Here is a 16948-nt window from a genome sequence, read left to right on the forward strand (position 1 = left end):
CCCTTCCATAGCAGTCACTGTCAGTTAACCCTACACTACACTACGGTCCCCTTACACTTAACACTTTCCCTACAGAAACTAAATTTTTGAAGCTAACTTAAGTGTAAAGGAGCACTCTAACTACACTAGATATCCCTTTCCTCACACTAATAAATGCTAAATGACACTTTTAAAGTAAAATTAACAGAACTGCTTCCACTCTCTTCCATGTCCAGTATAACAATGCTAGGAATATGGCGGGGGCTATCTTATATACTGGGGGGCGTATTCACTAATGATTGGTCTAGGGACCCCCTAGTCACTCCAATCACATTCCTAGCATTCTCCTGCCCCCTCAATTGGCTTTTGCTAATGGTTCTGGTCCAATCACAGGCTTTTAAAGCCCATTTCCTGAAGCATTGCATTTTGGTCGGTTCTGGTTGCCGAATTCCGAACTTTTTGGGCAAAAAGTTCTAAATTCGGCCGAACCTCGAACACCCAATGTTCGGGCCGAACCGATGGTGGACCCGAACCGTTCGATCATCCCTAAAGTTAAAGTGGTTTTCAATATGAGCATGTCATCTCCTCTGTTAAATAACATTATGTGTAGCACATAAAGAGAGATAATGCTGATGATGAAGGTGATGAAGTATACATGCATTTATCTGGTCTAATTATTTGTTTGATACTCCCACATATTCTGGTTTTCTATGAATATGTATTTTTTGGTATCTTTTGACATTTTAGTATGGCTTCTTTTGTGTTTTAATTTATCCACAATGTGCAGGTGAGGAGTTTTTTGCATTTTGTGATATTTTTTTGGGATATACTCACATGACGCCTGTCACAAAGTGGTTAAATTGATATACAAATTCTGTTTGCTATGTACATGTTTCTGCTTTTTTAAATATACCTAATGTTTTTTTAATTTGTGTATTTTCCTATATATAAACTATAATGTTTTTGTTCGTTTAGTAAATGGTTTTGTTTTCGTGTTCATCTAGCACTTAATTTAGATTCGTGAAACATGTCAACCATGCTCTTCCAACAAGTGTCATGAACTTTCCTTGATTCTGTTTGTTGGATAATTTTATTGCATTATAGATCTTGTAGCATTTAGGTGTGCGGTCATTCATTTTGTTCATTGGAAACATTATGTGTCCCTGTGCCTGTGCTGTATAAAAAAAATGCAGATTATACCTTATGCCAGATCGTCTCCCAGCATTCATGTGACTCCTCACCTCCCTGCTCTCCCTGAGCACTCCCCCTGATGTCAGCTGGAGAGGAGGAGAGGAGCAGAGAGCCGAGGAGTCACATGAGCGCCGGGAGAAGCTCTGATAGAGTATAGGCCTTTTTAAAGGCTGCGAAAGAGTGAAGACGCTGAGGAATAAGAAGGAAGCCGCCGAAGTTTGCCTGAAGCGACTACCGACAAACTCCTCCGTCATGGGGAAGAGCACTGGGAAGAGAAAGCACGTCCCCGCCACTTCTGCCAAGACTCCGGGAGAAGTCGCTTCAACCTCCACCCCCACCCCAGTGGCTGTTAGCCAGTCGGGCTCAGCAAGGCCAACCAGGTCCGCAGACGGGCTTCCTACCCTGGAACCCTGGATGAGGCAGACAGTGGTGCTGCAGCTGAAGGAGGTGGATGGAAGAATCCCCGACATGACCCCGGAAATCTTTGGCAAGAAGATGATCCTCGAACAGGGGTTCAGCAAGGCGGAGACACTGTCCGTGCAGACCTTCATGAAAGGTATATTCTATATAACTTTTGTGTCTTTACAGGTCTGTAGAAGATACTGGGAGGCGGTGAAGAATTGTGGCCCGGAATCCCCTTTCCGCAACTTCGTTGCGAACACTCCCATTCAACGGGATGAAAGGCGGGTGACGGTGTCCATGAGGAATCCCCATACCCCAGCAAAAGACATTGCTACCTACCTCCAGAGGTTTTGCATCGTGGCCAAAGACCCAGTCCAAATCCTCGATGTCAACGGCTTCTGGACAGGTAAGTGGGCAGTTTCTTGCAGGTTAAGGAGAGAGCCTTCGGGGGATCTCCAACACCTGAAATCCCACTTCTCTCTGGGAGCCTCCGCAGGACTCCTGTACTACGCAGACATGCCCCATACCTGCCACAGGTGTGGCAAGCATGGTCACGTAAGTATGGAATGTCAGGAACCTTCTTGCAGGTTCTGTCGGGTTGCAGGCCATGAGACCAAGGATTGCCCGAGGTCCAAGACCTGTAACCTCTGCGGATTGGCGGAGCACGTCTACAGAGACTGCCCCCAGAGATCCCGGTCCTACGCTGGAGCCCTGCTCAAGGGCAGAGCCCCAGACAGCGCTGGGAAAAAGAAGCCAGGGGAAAAGACTGCGAAGGAACCTCGGAAAGCCACTGGTGAGTCCCCCCCTCCCCAGGCCCCTACCACCTCCTCCGACCCATCCCTCCCCAACCCCCCTGAGTCGGAGGTGACCTCACCTGCCCCTGCCCCTCCCCCCTCCCAGCCCCCCCCGCCCTGTCCTCCATGGAGGACTTCCCCACCCTGCCCACCGCCCCCCCCCACCCCACCCCCCACCAGCAAAGGCCGAAAACGGAACCTAGACAGCCCGACAACTGAAGAACCCACCAAACGGCCCACCGTGGCCCAGCAAAATGACATCGCTGGACTGGACCCAGTGGTGGAGGACCTCGAGGACCTCGAGTCTGCGGGGGAAGACGAAGGAGAAATGCAGGTAGGTAAGGACCTGGCCCCCCCAGGGACTGACCTCACCCAAGACCTTATGGACAGCGTCCTTGAGGAGTGCGGCCTGAACCAGGACACCGGACAGGCGCAAGAGGCAGTGGAAGAACCACCCCCCCCTCAGGGGAGGTAAGTTCAGCCCACCTGCTAACTAGCCCCTTCATCTCCTTTACATGATGGCAGAGATCTCCATCTTTTCCATTAATGTTAGGAGCATCAAGGATGCATCTAGAAGACAGGTGGCGCTGACATTTCTTTCCACACAGCAGAGTGATGTCTACATGCTTCAGGAGTGTGCCCTACCCTTCTCGAGGAGGTACACTCATCTGTCCTCCCAGTGGACCCATGGTCCCTCCTACTGGTCCGGGGGTGTCGATTGTAAGTCTGCAGGGGTAGCCATTCTTGTCAGGGGTGGTCGTTTCACGGTTGACTCCGTCCAGGAGCTCGTCTGTGGCCGTCTTTTGGTCGTAGACGGCTCGTGGGCGGGAGAGCCAGTTAGGCTCATCAACGTGTACGCCTCCCCAGATAAGAATGAGCGACTGGAGCTTTTCCAGACCCTGCGGACCCAACTCGTCACCACCAGGGCAGTAGTAATCGGCGGTGATTTTAACTGTCCGATTGAGGAGGATGGGCGCAGCTCCAGCATGTACGCAAAGCTCGACACCACGTCTAGGCTGCTCAAGGAGATGATTGCGGAGGCTTCCTTGAAGGACGCCGTGGGATCCATAGGGAAAGGTTCCGTGAACTATTCGTGGTGCCGCCCAGATGGATCTGTGCGTTCTAGGATAGACTTCGTGCTCACCTCCAAGACAGTCAGACATCGCGGGTTCTCCATGGTCCCCTGCTTTTTCTCTGACCACAGGGCCATTCACTTTCGGGGTGACCTGGGCGAGGGCTTTGCCCCCGGTCCGGGCTCCTGGAAGCTGAATGGTACCCTGCTGGAAAATGAGGAACTGCTGGAGGAACTCAGGGAGGCCTACATTACCTGGAAGGAGGACAAGAGGTTCTTCAGAAAGGTAAGTGACTACTGGGAGTTTGTGAAAGTCAAGCTACGCAGCTTCTTTCAGGCAAGGGGACGCCAGCAAGTGTGTGCCAGGAAGAGGGAACTCAGGAGACTGCAACGTCAGATGCAGTCCCTGCAGGACCTTCACCACTGCGGCTGGGACGTTAGGCAGGACCTGGAGGACACCAAGAAGAGCCTGAAAGGACACTTCGAGGAAGAATCCAGGCACCTTGTCTTCCGTTCCAAGGTGGAGAATCTTGAGAAAGGTGAGAAATGTAACTCTTTCTTTTTCAGGAAACTTCACTCAGGACACACTCCCTTGTCTGAGCTGCGGGACGAGACCGGAACACTCCAGAAGGGGAAGGAGGCTGTGATGCAAGTGGTCAGCGACTACTACACCAACCTCTACTCCCCGAAAGAAACAGATACTGTCGAGGCCGACAGGTTCTTGTCAGGTATCACTAACCAAATTGATCCTGCAGGTATGTCGGCAATCAACGCCCCCTTGGCGCTGGAGGAACTGCACTCTGCCGTCAGATCCTTTAGGCAAGGCAGGACCCCGGGCTGCGACGGTCTCCCAGCCCGGACCTGCTCGAGCTGTACGAGGAGATGGTGGTGGAGGGCACAATGCCTCCGTCGCTGAGGGAGGGGATGATCACGATTTTGTATAAACGTAAGGGGGAGAGAGGGGATCTGAAAAATTGGCGTCCCATCTCTCTCTTGAACGTGGACTACAAAATCCTCGCCAAGGTTCTGGCCAACAGGCTGAAATCTGTCATCGGACAGATCATCCACCCGGATCAGACTTGTGGCATTCCTGGTCGCAGGATTGCGGACAGCCTTGCGCTTGTCCGGGACACGGTCCAGTACATTCGAGGCCGCCGTGTGCACGCGGCCCTGGTCAGTCTTGACCAGGAAAAGGCCTTTGACCGTGTCTCCCATGAGTTTATGTGCAGAGCTCTGCGCAGGTTTGGTCTTGGGGACATGTTTTGTTCGTATGTGAATGTGATGTACAATGACATTTGTAGTACGGTGTTGGTGAATGGCTGGAAAACTGACCCTTTCCCTGTTCTCTCTGGGGTCAGACAAGGGTGCCCTCTCTCACCTCTGCTTTTTGTTTGCTGTATAGAGCTCTTAGCCGAATGCATCCGACAGAACCCAGAGATCAGAGGGATCACCGCACCGGGACCGGACAGAAGGGTTGTCAAGTGCTCACTCTACATGGACGACGTAACGGTGTTCTGTGCTGATCAGCGCTCCATCGACTCGCTCGTCCAGACCTGTGAGGACTTCGGCAAAGCTTCAGGGGCAAAAGTCAACTGCGGGAAGTCAGAAATCATGCTCTTCGGAAAGTGGTTCCTGCCTTCTTCTGCATCAATCCCTTTCGGCATCAAGGCGGACTTCATCAAAATTCTTGGAGTTTGGTTTGGAGCTGAGGGCGCAGCCCTGAAGTCTTGGGAGGAGAGACTGTCCAAGATGAGACAAAAGTTTGGACTATGGAGCCTCAGAGAACTCACCATCGAAGGGAAAACACTGGTACTCCGCAGCGAGATCCTCCCTGTGTTGCAGTACCTCGCCCAGGCCTGGCCCCCCCGGGTCAACACCTGCAAGGCCATCACCAGGGCGGTGTTCCACTTCATCTGGGGCTCCAAGATGGACAGAGTGAAGCGAGCAGTCATGTTCAAAGAACCCCTCAAGGGCGGTAAGGGCGTGCCCGACATCGCAACGTTACTGGGGGTGTTCTTTGCCTGCAACTGCATCCACAGAACTTTGATTGACAGAACTTCGGACTCTGGAAGCAACTCCATGTCCCGTTTTTTCCTCCTGCCTCTCTGGAGGTCCCTTGGATGGGACAAATGGGACAGATCCATCCCCTACAACTGGGACACTCCTTGGTACTACTTGGACACTTTCAAGTTCATCAAGGAGCTGGGGCTGCATGGAGTTAAGCCCGACTTGTGGAAGCCAAAAACTATCTACAAGTTGATCAGAGCATCGGACATTGCTGAGACTGTTCCAGGCCTCCCCTCAGCCACTTGCAAAGTGGTCTGGAGGAATGTTTCTTCAAAGAGACTCACCAACAGGCATAAAGATCTGGCGTGGATGGCTGTCCAGGGGGGTTTGCCACTCAGGACATTTATGCATGCCAGAAACTTGTGCAGATACAGGCACTGCCCCTTTTGTATCATCCACGAGGAAACATCTTTTCACGTTTTCTGGGAGTGCTCATTTGCACAGAGCCTGTTGAGGGCCTTGGAACCTGAACTGAGAGACTTTGTCCCACAGACTGCCATCACACATTTTGCTGTGCTGAATGGACTTTTTCATGGGACTTTTTCCCAAGAGGACATTGACAACGCCTGGCGGGTGTTGTGCTGCTTTAAGGACGCTTTATGGTGCGCCAGAAAGCGCCTTATCCACCAGAGGGAGAGGATGTCCATTGTGGACTGTCGCAGACTGATCCACAGTCTGCTCAGAGACTATAACCTGATGGATCTCATGGAGGAAGAGGAGGTCTGAAGATTTCCCCTTCCCCCACTCTCCCTTGTGTGTCTTTGTCCATTCAATAAAGCTTCGGGCCTGTGATTTCATTCCCCCTCCCCCTACCCCCACTCTCCCAACCCCCATCACACCTGTTGCTTTTTTTGAAATGTTTTAGTATTGATACAGTTTGAGTAACGTAACGTATAGACACTGTTATTTAGTTTCATGCTTCAGGGGTATTGCGGCGTCATGCATGATGTGATGGCACGGGGTATCCTTACTCCGCACACCACATCAGGCATCATACCGCAGAATGAATGTATGTGATTGAATGTATTTATTAGTATGACCGGAAATGTATTGTAATGTAGTGTATTTATGCGCTGCGTCGCAGTACAGGGGAGAATGTACCCCGACAAAAGTATTGTTTTTTGTATATCTTTTATGCAAATAAAGATTACATTTTCAACCAAAAAATAGGTAGAAATTGGCATCTTTTATATACAGCACAGGGACACATAATGTTATATAACAGAGGGGATGGCATGCTTATACCATACTGTACTATAGATATGATAGCAGCAGGAGGGGAGGATCGTAGAGTGGACAGAGCTAACAGGCAGAGGGGGAGGTACAGTACTGTATTTTGAAGTTTAGGTTAATTTGTTTTATTTTTACAGTAAACTTTATACTGTATTTTGTATTGCCATAATCAATTTTATATGAATAAATGGTTGTGGAATGAATCATCTGAGTTTCCATTATTTCTTATGGGGAAATTTGCTTTGATATATAAGTGCTTTGGATTACATGCATGTTTCTGGAATAAATAATGCTCGCAATCCAAGGTTTTACTGTACTAAGTTTCCCTGGTCTCTGTTAAACTTGAGGTAAAGTGGGGAATCTTTTCTACCCCACTGGTATATTTTCACCAGGGTCCTATATATGCGGTGCAACAAATAAATGAGTTCATTTTTGTGAAGAGGATAAGGAAACTAAGGTTATGCATGCAAACACATCTTGCCACCGTTCTCTATCGATTTCACCAATGTTGTCCCTTCTTCCTCTGCAAACAACTTGGCAACATCTTGAAAAGTGTGCCAGTGACTGGCATAAATACAAGAGATAATTCTTTCCTTATTATTTGTATAAGTTATCTCTTAATACATCATGTATCCTCTAGTTTAACCACTTCAGTCCCGGGAGATTTTACCCCCATCCTGACCAGGCTCTATTTTGCGATTCAGCACTGCGTTATTTTAACAGACAATTGCCCAGTCATGCGACGCTGTACCCAAAGGAAATTTATGTCCTTTTTTCCCACAAATAAAGCTTTCTTTTGGTGGTATTTGATCACCTGAGCAATTTTTATTTTTTGTGCTATAAACAAAAAAGAGGGACAATTTTGAAAAAAAAACAAAAAAAAAACCCAATATTTTTCACATTCTGATAAAGGACATTCCCCAAAAAAAATGTAAAAATCAAAATTTTTTAACATTTTAGGCCAATTTGTTTTCTGCTACATATTTATGGTAAAAAAAAATCACAATAAGCATATTTTGATTGGTTTTCACAAAAGTTATCACGTCTACTAACTACAGGAAAGATTTATGTCATTTTTATTGTTTTTTTTTACTAGAAATTGCAACGATCTGCGATTTTATTGTGGGACTGCGACATTGCGGCAGACAGATCGGACTACTAACTGACATTTTTGACACTTTTGGGGGTACCAGTGACATTACTACAGTAATCAGTGCTAAAAATATAAACTGTTACTGTAATAATGCCATTGGCAGGGAAGGGGTTAACCCTGTGGATGATCAAGGGGTTAAATGTAAGCCTAGGGGAGTGATTCTAACTGTAAGGGGGTTGGGCTTCTGAAATGATCACAGAGACATGTTTTTCTATATAGCAGGATCACATGAGCTCTGTGATCATCCCAGGGAGAAGGACGGTCGGCTGTGTTTGCAACAGCTAACCATCCTTCTCTCTCAGGGGGGAACGATTGCCGGTGTCAGGCGGCAATCGGAGCCACCTGACACCCACATTGGCTTCCCCACTAACAAGCGGGGGGCAGGAGCTCGCCGCCAGCGGTGCGCGCACGCCCCCTAGACTCCCGAGAGCAAGCGCCGTACACGTACGGCGATTTGCCTGAGAGCGGCTGCCTGCCGCAGTACATCTGCGGCGTGCGGTCGCGGTCGTAAACAGGTTAACATTGATGGAAGAGTGCTAGCTTGCAATGCATGACACAATTGTAGATACCAATAAAACTGCCGACAATTGTAAGGTATTTAACCTTATTGTAGCTTGTTTTTTTCTAAATTAACTCCCCAAATTGGGTATCTATTTGGGTGTACCATTTTCAGTATATCCATACTGGGTGCTTACAATGGTCAGCTTTTATTTATTTATGTAAAACCTATTTACAAAGGAAAAAAAAAACAGTTGCTGTAACTGCTTAACCTCCCTGGCTGAACAGCTATGTGAAGTAGCACAAAGAGAGAGATGCCATACCTAAGAGGATAGTCTGTGAGCTAACAGAGGTGTCTTAACCTCCCTGGCGGTATCCCCGAGCGTGACTCGGGGTGGATTTTTTAGGTTAGGATCGGTATCCCAGAGTCACGCTCGGGGTAGATGTGCAGAGCGCGCAGTGCTGTCTCTTACCTTCTCCTGGCGATCCAGCGATGATCTCCCATTGCTGTGACCGCCAGCCGAGATCCCCGCCGCTTGTCCGTCGGTGTGATGACTTCCTGGTTCCGTTCCCTGCAGCAGCAATGCTGCATGGGAGCGGAAATGGGAGGGAAATTCAAATGTTGCACAAAACACAAACACATAACACATTTATATTATATATATATATGTATGTGTATATATGTGTATATATATATATATATATATATATATATATATACCTATATACACATATATATATATATATATATATAATATATATATATATATATATATATATATACATAAAACGCATGAATTATAATCTAATCAATAATATCATTTTATTGTATATATTATATATATATATGTATGTGTATATATGTGTATATATATATATATATATATATATATATATATATATACCTATATACACATATATATATATATATATATATATATATAATATGTATATATATATATATATATACATAAAACGCATGAATTATAATCTAATCAATAATATCATTTTATTGTATATATTATATATTATATAATGAAAATTATATTATTGATTAGATTATAATTCATGCGTTTGTGTTTCAAATTGATCACATCTGGGATGTCTACTAGAGTCTTGTTTTGGTCAGGTTTAAGTCAGTAATTACTAAGAATTGAAGGCCTATAATACATAACGCCAAATTTCCATGAAAAAAATTGTACCGCTTTTGGTACATAATTCCTGACATAATCATACCGCCAGGGAGGTTAAAAAGTATTAGCTGGAGTTTGGCTTCAATTTTTTTCTAAAACTGCTATTGCGTCTAAGACTCCCCTCCCGCCAGATGGACAATGCTGCTGTCCAAATGTGTTTCTGTTGTTCCTTCATCCAGAGTGTAGACACCCTGATATAGGAGGTGTATTACTGGCCAGGTACTTAGGTGAAAAGAGAGGGATAGGAGCTTAAAAAATGAAAACTATAGCATCTGCCACATCTCATGATTGGTAAGCTGCAATATATTACATTTTTTGTTTTGGATTTAATACTGCTTTAAGGGTCACTATTTGCGCTTGCTAAGCAAATCGTTGGCTACATGTTTATAACAATCCTGTCATGAATTTTAGGAGGCTAAGCCCCATGTAGTTTTCTCTGCTCAATGGAGCAGAGAGAGCTCCGTAACTGAAGAAAAGCCGGTCACATGACTTGGACAGGTCACAAGAGTGGGGCTTTCCTCCCCTTTTTTTAGTTATGCATTCTACTGGCTTCAGCGTTCCAAAGCTGGTGAAGTGCAGAACCCATTTGTAAAGCACATTGCTGAACTTTATAAATGTGTGGGTTTTTTTTTATACATTTTAAAACAGCAGCCACAGTGTTGCTTTTTAAATAAGCATAGGAAAACACTCAGAAGAACCAGCTGTAGTCACCATGACACTTATTATGGTCTGGTGTTGACTGTAAGGCCTTTTAGGCCAGGCTAAGTGTTGTCTGAAGTGAGTACTAGTACACCTTCGGCTGAAAGTAATATCTAGAAGAGTGTGCCCAGCTGGGCAGAGCTAAAAGAAAGGGACATGGAGACTGGTATATTACTATAAAGAACCTTGTTATTCTCAGAGACAGAAGCTGAATGTTGAGGATCTTCTCCAAGCGGAAGAGATGCTAAAGGGAAGATTGCCTATTTATTGTGTGCTGGCATTCTGTGCCCAAATGACTGCTGCAGGAGGTCTGCTCTTGTGTATGGTGATGTGCGCCACAAAGTTCTATCAATATGTCAATGTAATGTTAAATGTCCTGAACCCGGTAAAGGTATGGATTGCAGGGCACCCCCCTTTTTTCCGCCTAGGTGAGACTTTACCCAGGCTGGGTACTGAACAGAGATAGGTTCACAGAAAGGAGGATCATAATATATCTTTGCAACATTGTAGATATAGTAAAAAAAGAAAGGGAGGCGTTCCCACAATTCGGGGGTAATACATATCTTCGCCTGCTTTTTTGTACCTGCTTTTTTTTTTCCATGGTGGAGGAATGGAGAGGTGGAGGTCTAAAATACTTGATTGATGGTTCAGTCCATCTCTTCACCAGTTCCTTATGAAGCAGGTCAACTGACTCGAGAAACTGACCCCACCATTATGATCAACATGCAAGAGCAAACTCACATATTTTTTGAACATATGTATTATGTTGATGGGTGAGGGTAACCAGGGATTTATGTGAATAGGATGTAGTGGATAAAATCATAATACTAAGAGTTTTGGTCATACTGAGGTCCTAAGAGGCTCTCTAGGAAAAAGTATTTTATTTTTTAGTGACTATTTATTTTTGAAAGTTGATTATAATAAATCAATGATATCAAAAAGTAAGAGTGATGAATTTGACTAGCACCTGCAAAGTTCAAATCTGCAATCATTATTTCTATGTACACAGAATAAATGAAAGAATCCTATAGAGATTAGTGTAGATCTGCATTTTCCCGTTCTCATAACTAAATATGCAGTTTATCCAAATAACGAATGTAATCTATTGTTACTGCGTTGCTGGATAGTGTTTTCTGTCAATGTATAAAAATGTTACTTGCTGGGCAGGCTGATATCAATATACCAAGCCTTTGACCTACTTGCTTTGGGGATAACAGTCAATGGTGTATAGGTAGATATGAACCCTTCAATCCTGAATGCAATGCATATCTGGTTACCTGTGGGCAGGGTGGATCTTTCAGTCATTTGCTTATCGCTAGTCAAGAACCTTGACCTAGACTATTTCTTAAAGTGGTTGTAAAGGCTCAAGATTTTTTACCATCATGCATTCTATGCATGAAGGTAAAAAAACCTTCTGTGTGCAGAAGTCCCCCCAGCCCCTTATCTGAGCCCGATTTTGACCCAGCGATCTGCATGAGAGCAGCGGCTCTCTTGGGTCTCTTCCTCCACATTGGCTGAGACAGCCATTGGCTCCCACTACTGTCAATCACAGCCAGTGAGCCAATGAGGAGAGAGCGGGGTGGGGAGCTCCATGTGTGAAAGCAGTGGCTTTGGTTCGAGCCTGCTCAGGTGCCCCCCATAGCAAGCGGCAAGAGGGAGGGGCCAGAAATGCCGACAGTGGACTGGAGAAGAGAAGGATTGGGGCTGCTCTGTGCAAAACTTCTGCACAGATCAGGTAAGTATGACATGTTTGGTATTGTAAAAAAAAAAATCTGCCTTTAATATCGCTTTTATGGTCCCTATATTCATAGTGTGATTTATATTTTTAAGCTGGTGTATATTACATTTTAGGTATAATAGCTATAGAACCTTAACAGTAAATGTATAATTTTTATACTTTAGGATTCAAAAGGCTAATTATTTCCCTATTCCCAATGAAGATACTGAAGAATGGAAGGTCATCAATTGAAACTAAAAGGTCAAATATTCATGAAGATTACCTGTACTCCAAAGAAAGTCCATTATCAAGAAATGAACAATTGTACAGAAATTCTTTACTTAAGGTCACTGTGTGTATCAGTGTTACAAAGTCATAAAAATAAGCTTGACCAATCTAAATACTTATCTACACAGTCCAGGTACAGAATATTATTGGGAACCCCTGACTCTACACAGTGTTCTGCTATACTGTTGGATAAGTAAATATATGAAGTTTCATTTTTGCTGTACCGTGCCAGTCTGGACTGATTTATTCTTAGAATAGATTGAGATTGATTATTGCATTGTTTCCTATCTGTCTATTAGGAAAAGTTTCCCTAATTTCTTGTCCTAGCAACTGCACAGGAGATTATAAGAATCATCCCAATGGGGCAGAGACAGCTATGCAGGCATAAAAGAAGTTTTAAACCTTCCACACTATCTATAAAAAAAATTTTTGCCTGGAGTTTCATTTTAGCTAAATAATCAAAGAGCCAGTCACATGATCTTTGGAACAGTATGATTAACTTTAATATTATATCTTAAGTGTCACTTGCTTGCCTATATTTTTCCAAACGGATGCCGTAGAACCCTATATTAAAATAAAGCTTTAACCAATTCAACTGTTTGAGATATACTTTAAGATATATTTTATGTTGTGTCATATTGTATGTAGCACCCTCCTAAGTAGGTGCTAGAAGAGAGAGTATAGTTTTTGGGTCTCTCTGCTTACCAGGGAGATTGCCAGGTGCTCAGGTGCAGCTCAGTTTGTCTAAAGTGTTTCACAATGGTCCAAAAGGGAGGCATATTGGACAGTGGGAGGAAACCTGACAAGGGAGAGCACAGGCATTTACTACAGCCCTGGTGATTGGCAGAGGAAAGTGCATCTGTGCATGCTGGGATACTGTATAAATGCCAAGGGCACACGTGCTCAGGGTCTTTCAGCTGGAGAGCGGGGTCCCGGTGGAAGCGGGGGGGCTGTCCCTCCTCTGTAGAAGCTGCCATGCGGCCTCAGGTGGTCGACCTGAGGGCCTGAGTGTTAGGGAGGAGCTGAACCCAGATATCCCACAGAGCTGACTAAAAGGGAGACACCGTAATGGATCTGATTCTGCCTAAAGTGAGTAAAGATCTGTGTGGTTAGGCCTGTCCTGTCAAGGCCACCCCTTCTCCTAGAAGAGTCAGAGGATGGGTGTCAGTCAAGGAGTTGCTAGAGAGTGTCCTGAAGATAATGTAGTTACATCAAGTCTGATGATATAGAGAACAAGAGGACTTCATTCTTCCATACAAGTTGCAGTATGGTCAAAGCAGTGTGTCTGCTCCACAAACAATCTGGTGAGGCCAAGTGAGAGTTGTCCTTACTACTGTGAATCGTTCAAGTTGGAATATCCCACTATTGCCTTCTCCCATCCAAGTTCCACAATAAATATGAAACCAAATCCCCTGGACTGTTTATCGAGTAACGAGCAACTGGGAGTAAAAATGGATGTGTGAAAAATCCCCTAGTGACTGTCTGCAGGTAATCAAAGGAGACCCAAGAAGTCATCATACAGCAAGCCCTACAGAACAGTGCTACATGTAGGATTTGTGAGAAGAGTTTGCTTCCCAAAACCTGCTAAAGCTTTGTGCACCCCTTAATGCCATCATTATACAAAGGGGTTAATTTACTAAAGACATACTGTATAGGCTGCTCACTTTGTAAGGAATTTTCCCTCAGCCTAGTGAAAGAGGTGAAGCTCTATTCAATCATGTGCAAGCAAAAATACAGATTTTTTAAAAATTTTCCTTGCAAAATGAATTTTCACTGCATTCACTAAGCTTAGATCATTTTTTTGCAAAGTGATCAGTCTATTTGTCTTTAGTAACTCAACTAAAATCACTCATGTTTATCATAATTTCTAGGTTGCAGTAAGATAGCTTTCAAAAACTATGCTCTTTCCTAATTTAAAGCATTAGTATCAATTAGACATGTGCATGACGAAAAAATGTGTTTTGTTGTGTTTCGTTTCAATTCCCTACTGGCCCATCTGCGTGAACCGACGTAGATCTACTACCGATGCTGCCGGCCACCCGCGATCGATCCCCGCTGTGAGAGAAGGACGGTCAGCTATTGTAAACACAGCTGACCGTTCTTCTCTCTGAAATAATTACAGAGCGCCTGTGATCCTTCTATATAGGATCACAGGTCTCTGTGATAATTTCAAAAGCCCAACCCCCATACAGTTAGAAACACTCCCCTAGGCTTGTATTTAACCCCTTGATCACCCGCTGTGTTAACCCCTTCCCTGCTAGTGTCATTAAAGCCCACCCCCCCACAGTTAGAAAGCACCCCCTAGGGACACATTTAATCCTTTGATAGCCCCTGGTGTTAACCCCTTCCCTGCCAGTGTCATTTTTACAGTAACAGCGCATATTTTTAACACTGATTACTGTAGTAATGTCACTGGTCCCTCCAAAAATTTAAAAAATGTCAGTTAGGGGTCCGATCTGTCCGCTGCAATGTCGCAGTCCCGCTAAAATCGCAGATCGCCGCCATTACTAGTAAAAAAAAGAAAAAAGCAATAAAAATGACATCTTTCCCGTAGTTAGTAGACGCGATAACTTTTGCGCAAACCAATCAAAATAGGCTTATTGCAATTTTTTTTTACCAAAAGAATGTAGCAGAAAACAAATTGGCCTGAAATGTAAAAAAATTTTGATTTTTTTTAATTTTTTTGGGAATGTTATATATCAAAATGTGAAAAAAATTGTTTTTTTCTTCAGAATTGTCGCTCTTTTTTTCCTTAAAAAAATAAAAATCGCACAGGTGATCAAATACCACAAATACCAGTAAAAAAAAGCTCTATTTGTAGGGAAAAAAGGACATCAATTTTATTAAGGTACAGCGTTGCACGACCGCGCAATTGTCCGTTAAAGTAACACAATGCCGAATCGCAAAAGATGACCTGGTCATTAAGGGGGCAAATCCTTCCGGTCCAGAAGTGGTTAAATTCGGTTGATTCGTTCAATTCGTATTCAGGGTTTTTTATTCTGAATTCATATACGGAATTCATTTTATGTCTTTTTCAAATTTTCTTTGAATTTACAGATTCTTTTAGATTTGAAGCCTTCGAATAGATACATTTTGAATCGTTTGAGTCGAAAATCTTACTTTTTTTTTTCAATTTGAATGCAGCAAAGTGAACAAACAAAAGAAAAATCTTCATCAAATGATTACAATGTTTCTTTAAGTCATCTTTGGCTTAACAAAAACAGCATTATTTCAAAATGGTACTCTAATAACACACACAGTCTTTGATTTCAGAAATATGTTTACAGTTCGAATTCAAATGGAATTTGATGTAAAATTTAAATTTTGGAAATTTGGACGAATTTAGTTTCGTTATTCGGAGCATTCGGTAAACTTAATTTATACTGTAATTCGGATATTCGGACATATCTGAATCTCTGAATAGCGAAAAATCTGTCTGAATATTTATTCAGCACTAAACGAACCGCATAATGTCTAGTATCAATGTGATTCAACCTATATCCTAAATGGTTCACGATTCTCTAACCTTTACTTGTGTAACTGAAAATGCTTTCTAGAATAAACGTTTTATTTATATATTGCCAGCGGCAAATAAGTCAACTATGACAGCGTTTGGTTATGTTTTGACTATAAGTAAAGATGACTGTCTCCAAAATTTAAATCTGACAGCTAAAAACTTAGTTGGCCTCTTCACACAGGTGAATACACCTGTATGCACAGTAATTTAAAGGTCTCTTAATTATTTATGTCCTATAATATTGAGGAAAAAATCCTTTGTATTGAAGTAGGGTAAAGTTTTAAAGATTTTAATTTACTTTCAGTACAAAAATTGTAAATTATACAATTACATTTTCTGCATGTACACTCAGTGCAATCTGATGATTTTTTTAATGTATAAGCTGTTTGTGTTAATTCCAGTGTTTTCGGCTGCAAAAATATTAATTTGGTACAAGGTATGTAAGGAAGATAATGAAAAGAAAAAAAAAAAAAAATGTAAAGCTTGACCAATTAGCTCTAAGCTACTTTCTTTCTATTGCATTTTATGAGTCTGAAATGTCATCTAAAGAAGGACCAACATTTTTACAAATTAATCGTAACCTATTACATGTAAAAGTCATTTTAAAACTTATATTCAATATTTTTAGATGTGCAAAGGGAGGAAACTGCCCCCCAAGCTGCTCTGATGCCCCTAAAAATGCCACACTGCCTACGCTGCAGACATACCTAAAAGCTTCCTGGTGAAGAGGAGATAAAAACTATCCACCAGTGTCCTACCAAGTGCGGGATGAGGACAGGAGCAGAGCGCAGGTCACCCCACCCGGCTGGTTGGTGTCTGAGCAGAGGCTAGCCTAATGCCCCACTGGAGGCTTTCCTCCCCCGGCCAGCTCCTGACCAAGCCTCCCCAGGTCCCCCTGCAGCCCCCGGAAGGCCAGTTTGGGAACCTGGGGTCGGTTTAGCAGGCGCTGTCCAGCCTGATCCGCCCAGTGAGCACAGAGTTTCTTGCCTCATCTCAAGGGGGTCTGAAGGAAGCAGGAAAGAGAGAGAGTGGGAGGGGGGCTGAGTCATTTGCACTATTGGCCTCTGGGTTGTACTTGCCCCCTGGGCCAAAAGTTTCCAGTCAGCCCCTGGCTGTTATGCTGGCCTTATAGTTAAAGTGGTCAA

At 43.8% G+C, this 16948-nt stretch overlaps 1 protein-coding gene across 1 annotated transcript; it reads left to right on the top strand.

Moving 5' to 3' along the window:
- Positions 1 to 3541: 3541 nt before the first annotated feature.
- On the top strand, positions 3542 to 12377 carry LOC309556523 (uncharacterized protein; the record flags this gene model as incomplete). Its single annotated transcript, XM_082258972.1, has 3 exons — positions 3542 to 4166; positions 4841 to 5524; positions 12184 to 12377. The coding sequence occupies 3 exons, from the start codon at positions 3542 to 3544 to the stop codon at positions 12375 to 12377; spliced, it is 1503 nt and encodes a 500-aa protein (XP_082115098.1).
- Positions 12378 to 16948: the final 4571 nt, after the last annotated feature.

Source organism: Pelophylax lessonae (genome assembly GCF_965119305.1).
Source record: "Pelophylax lessonae genome assembly, chromosome: 5".
Lineage (NCBI taxonomy): Eukaryota > Metazoa > Chordata > Amphibia > Anura > Ranidae > Pelophylax > Pelophylax lessonae.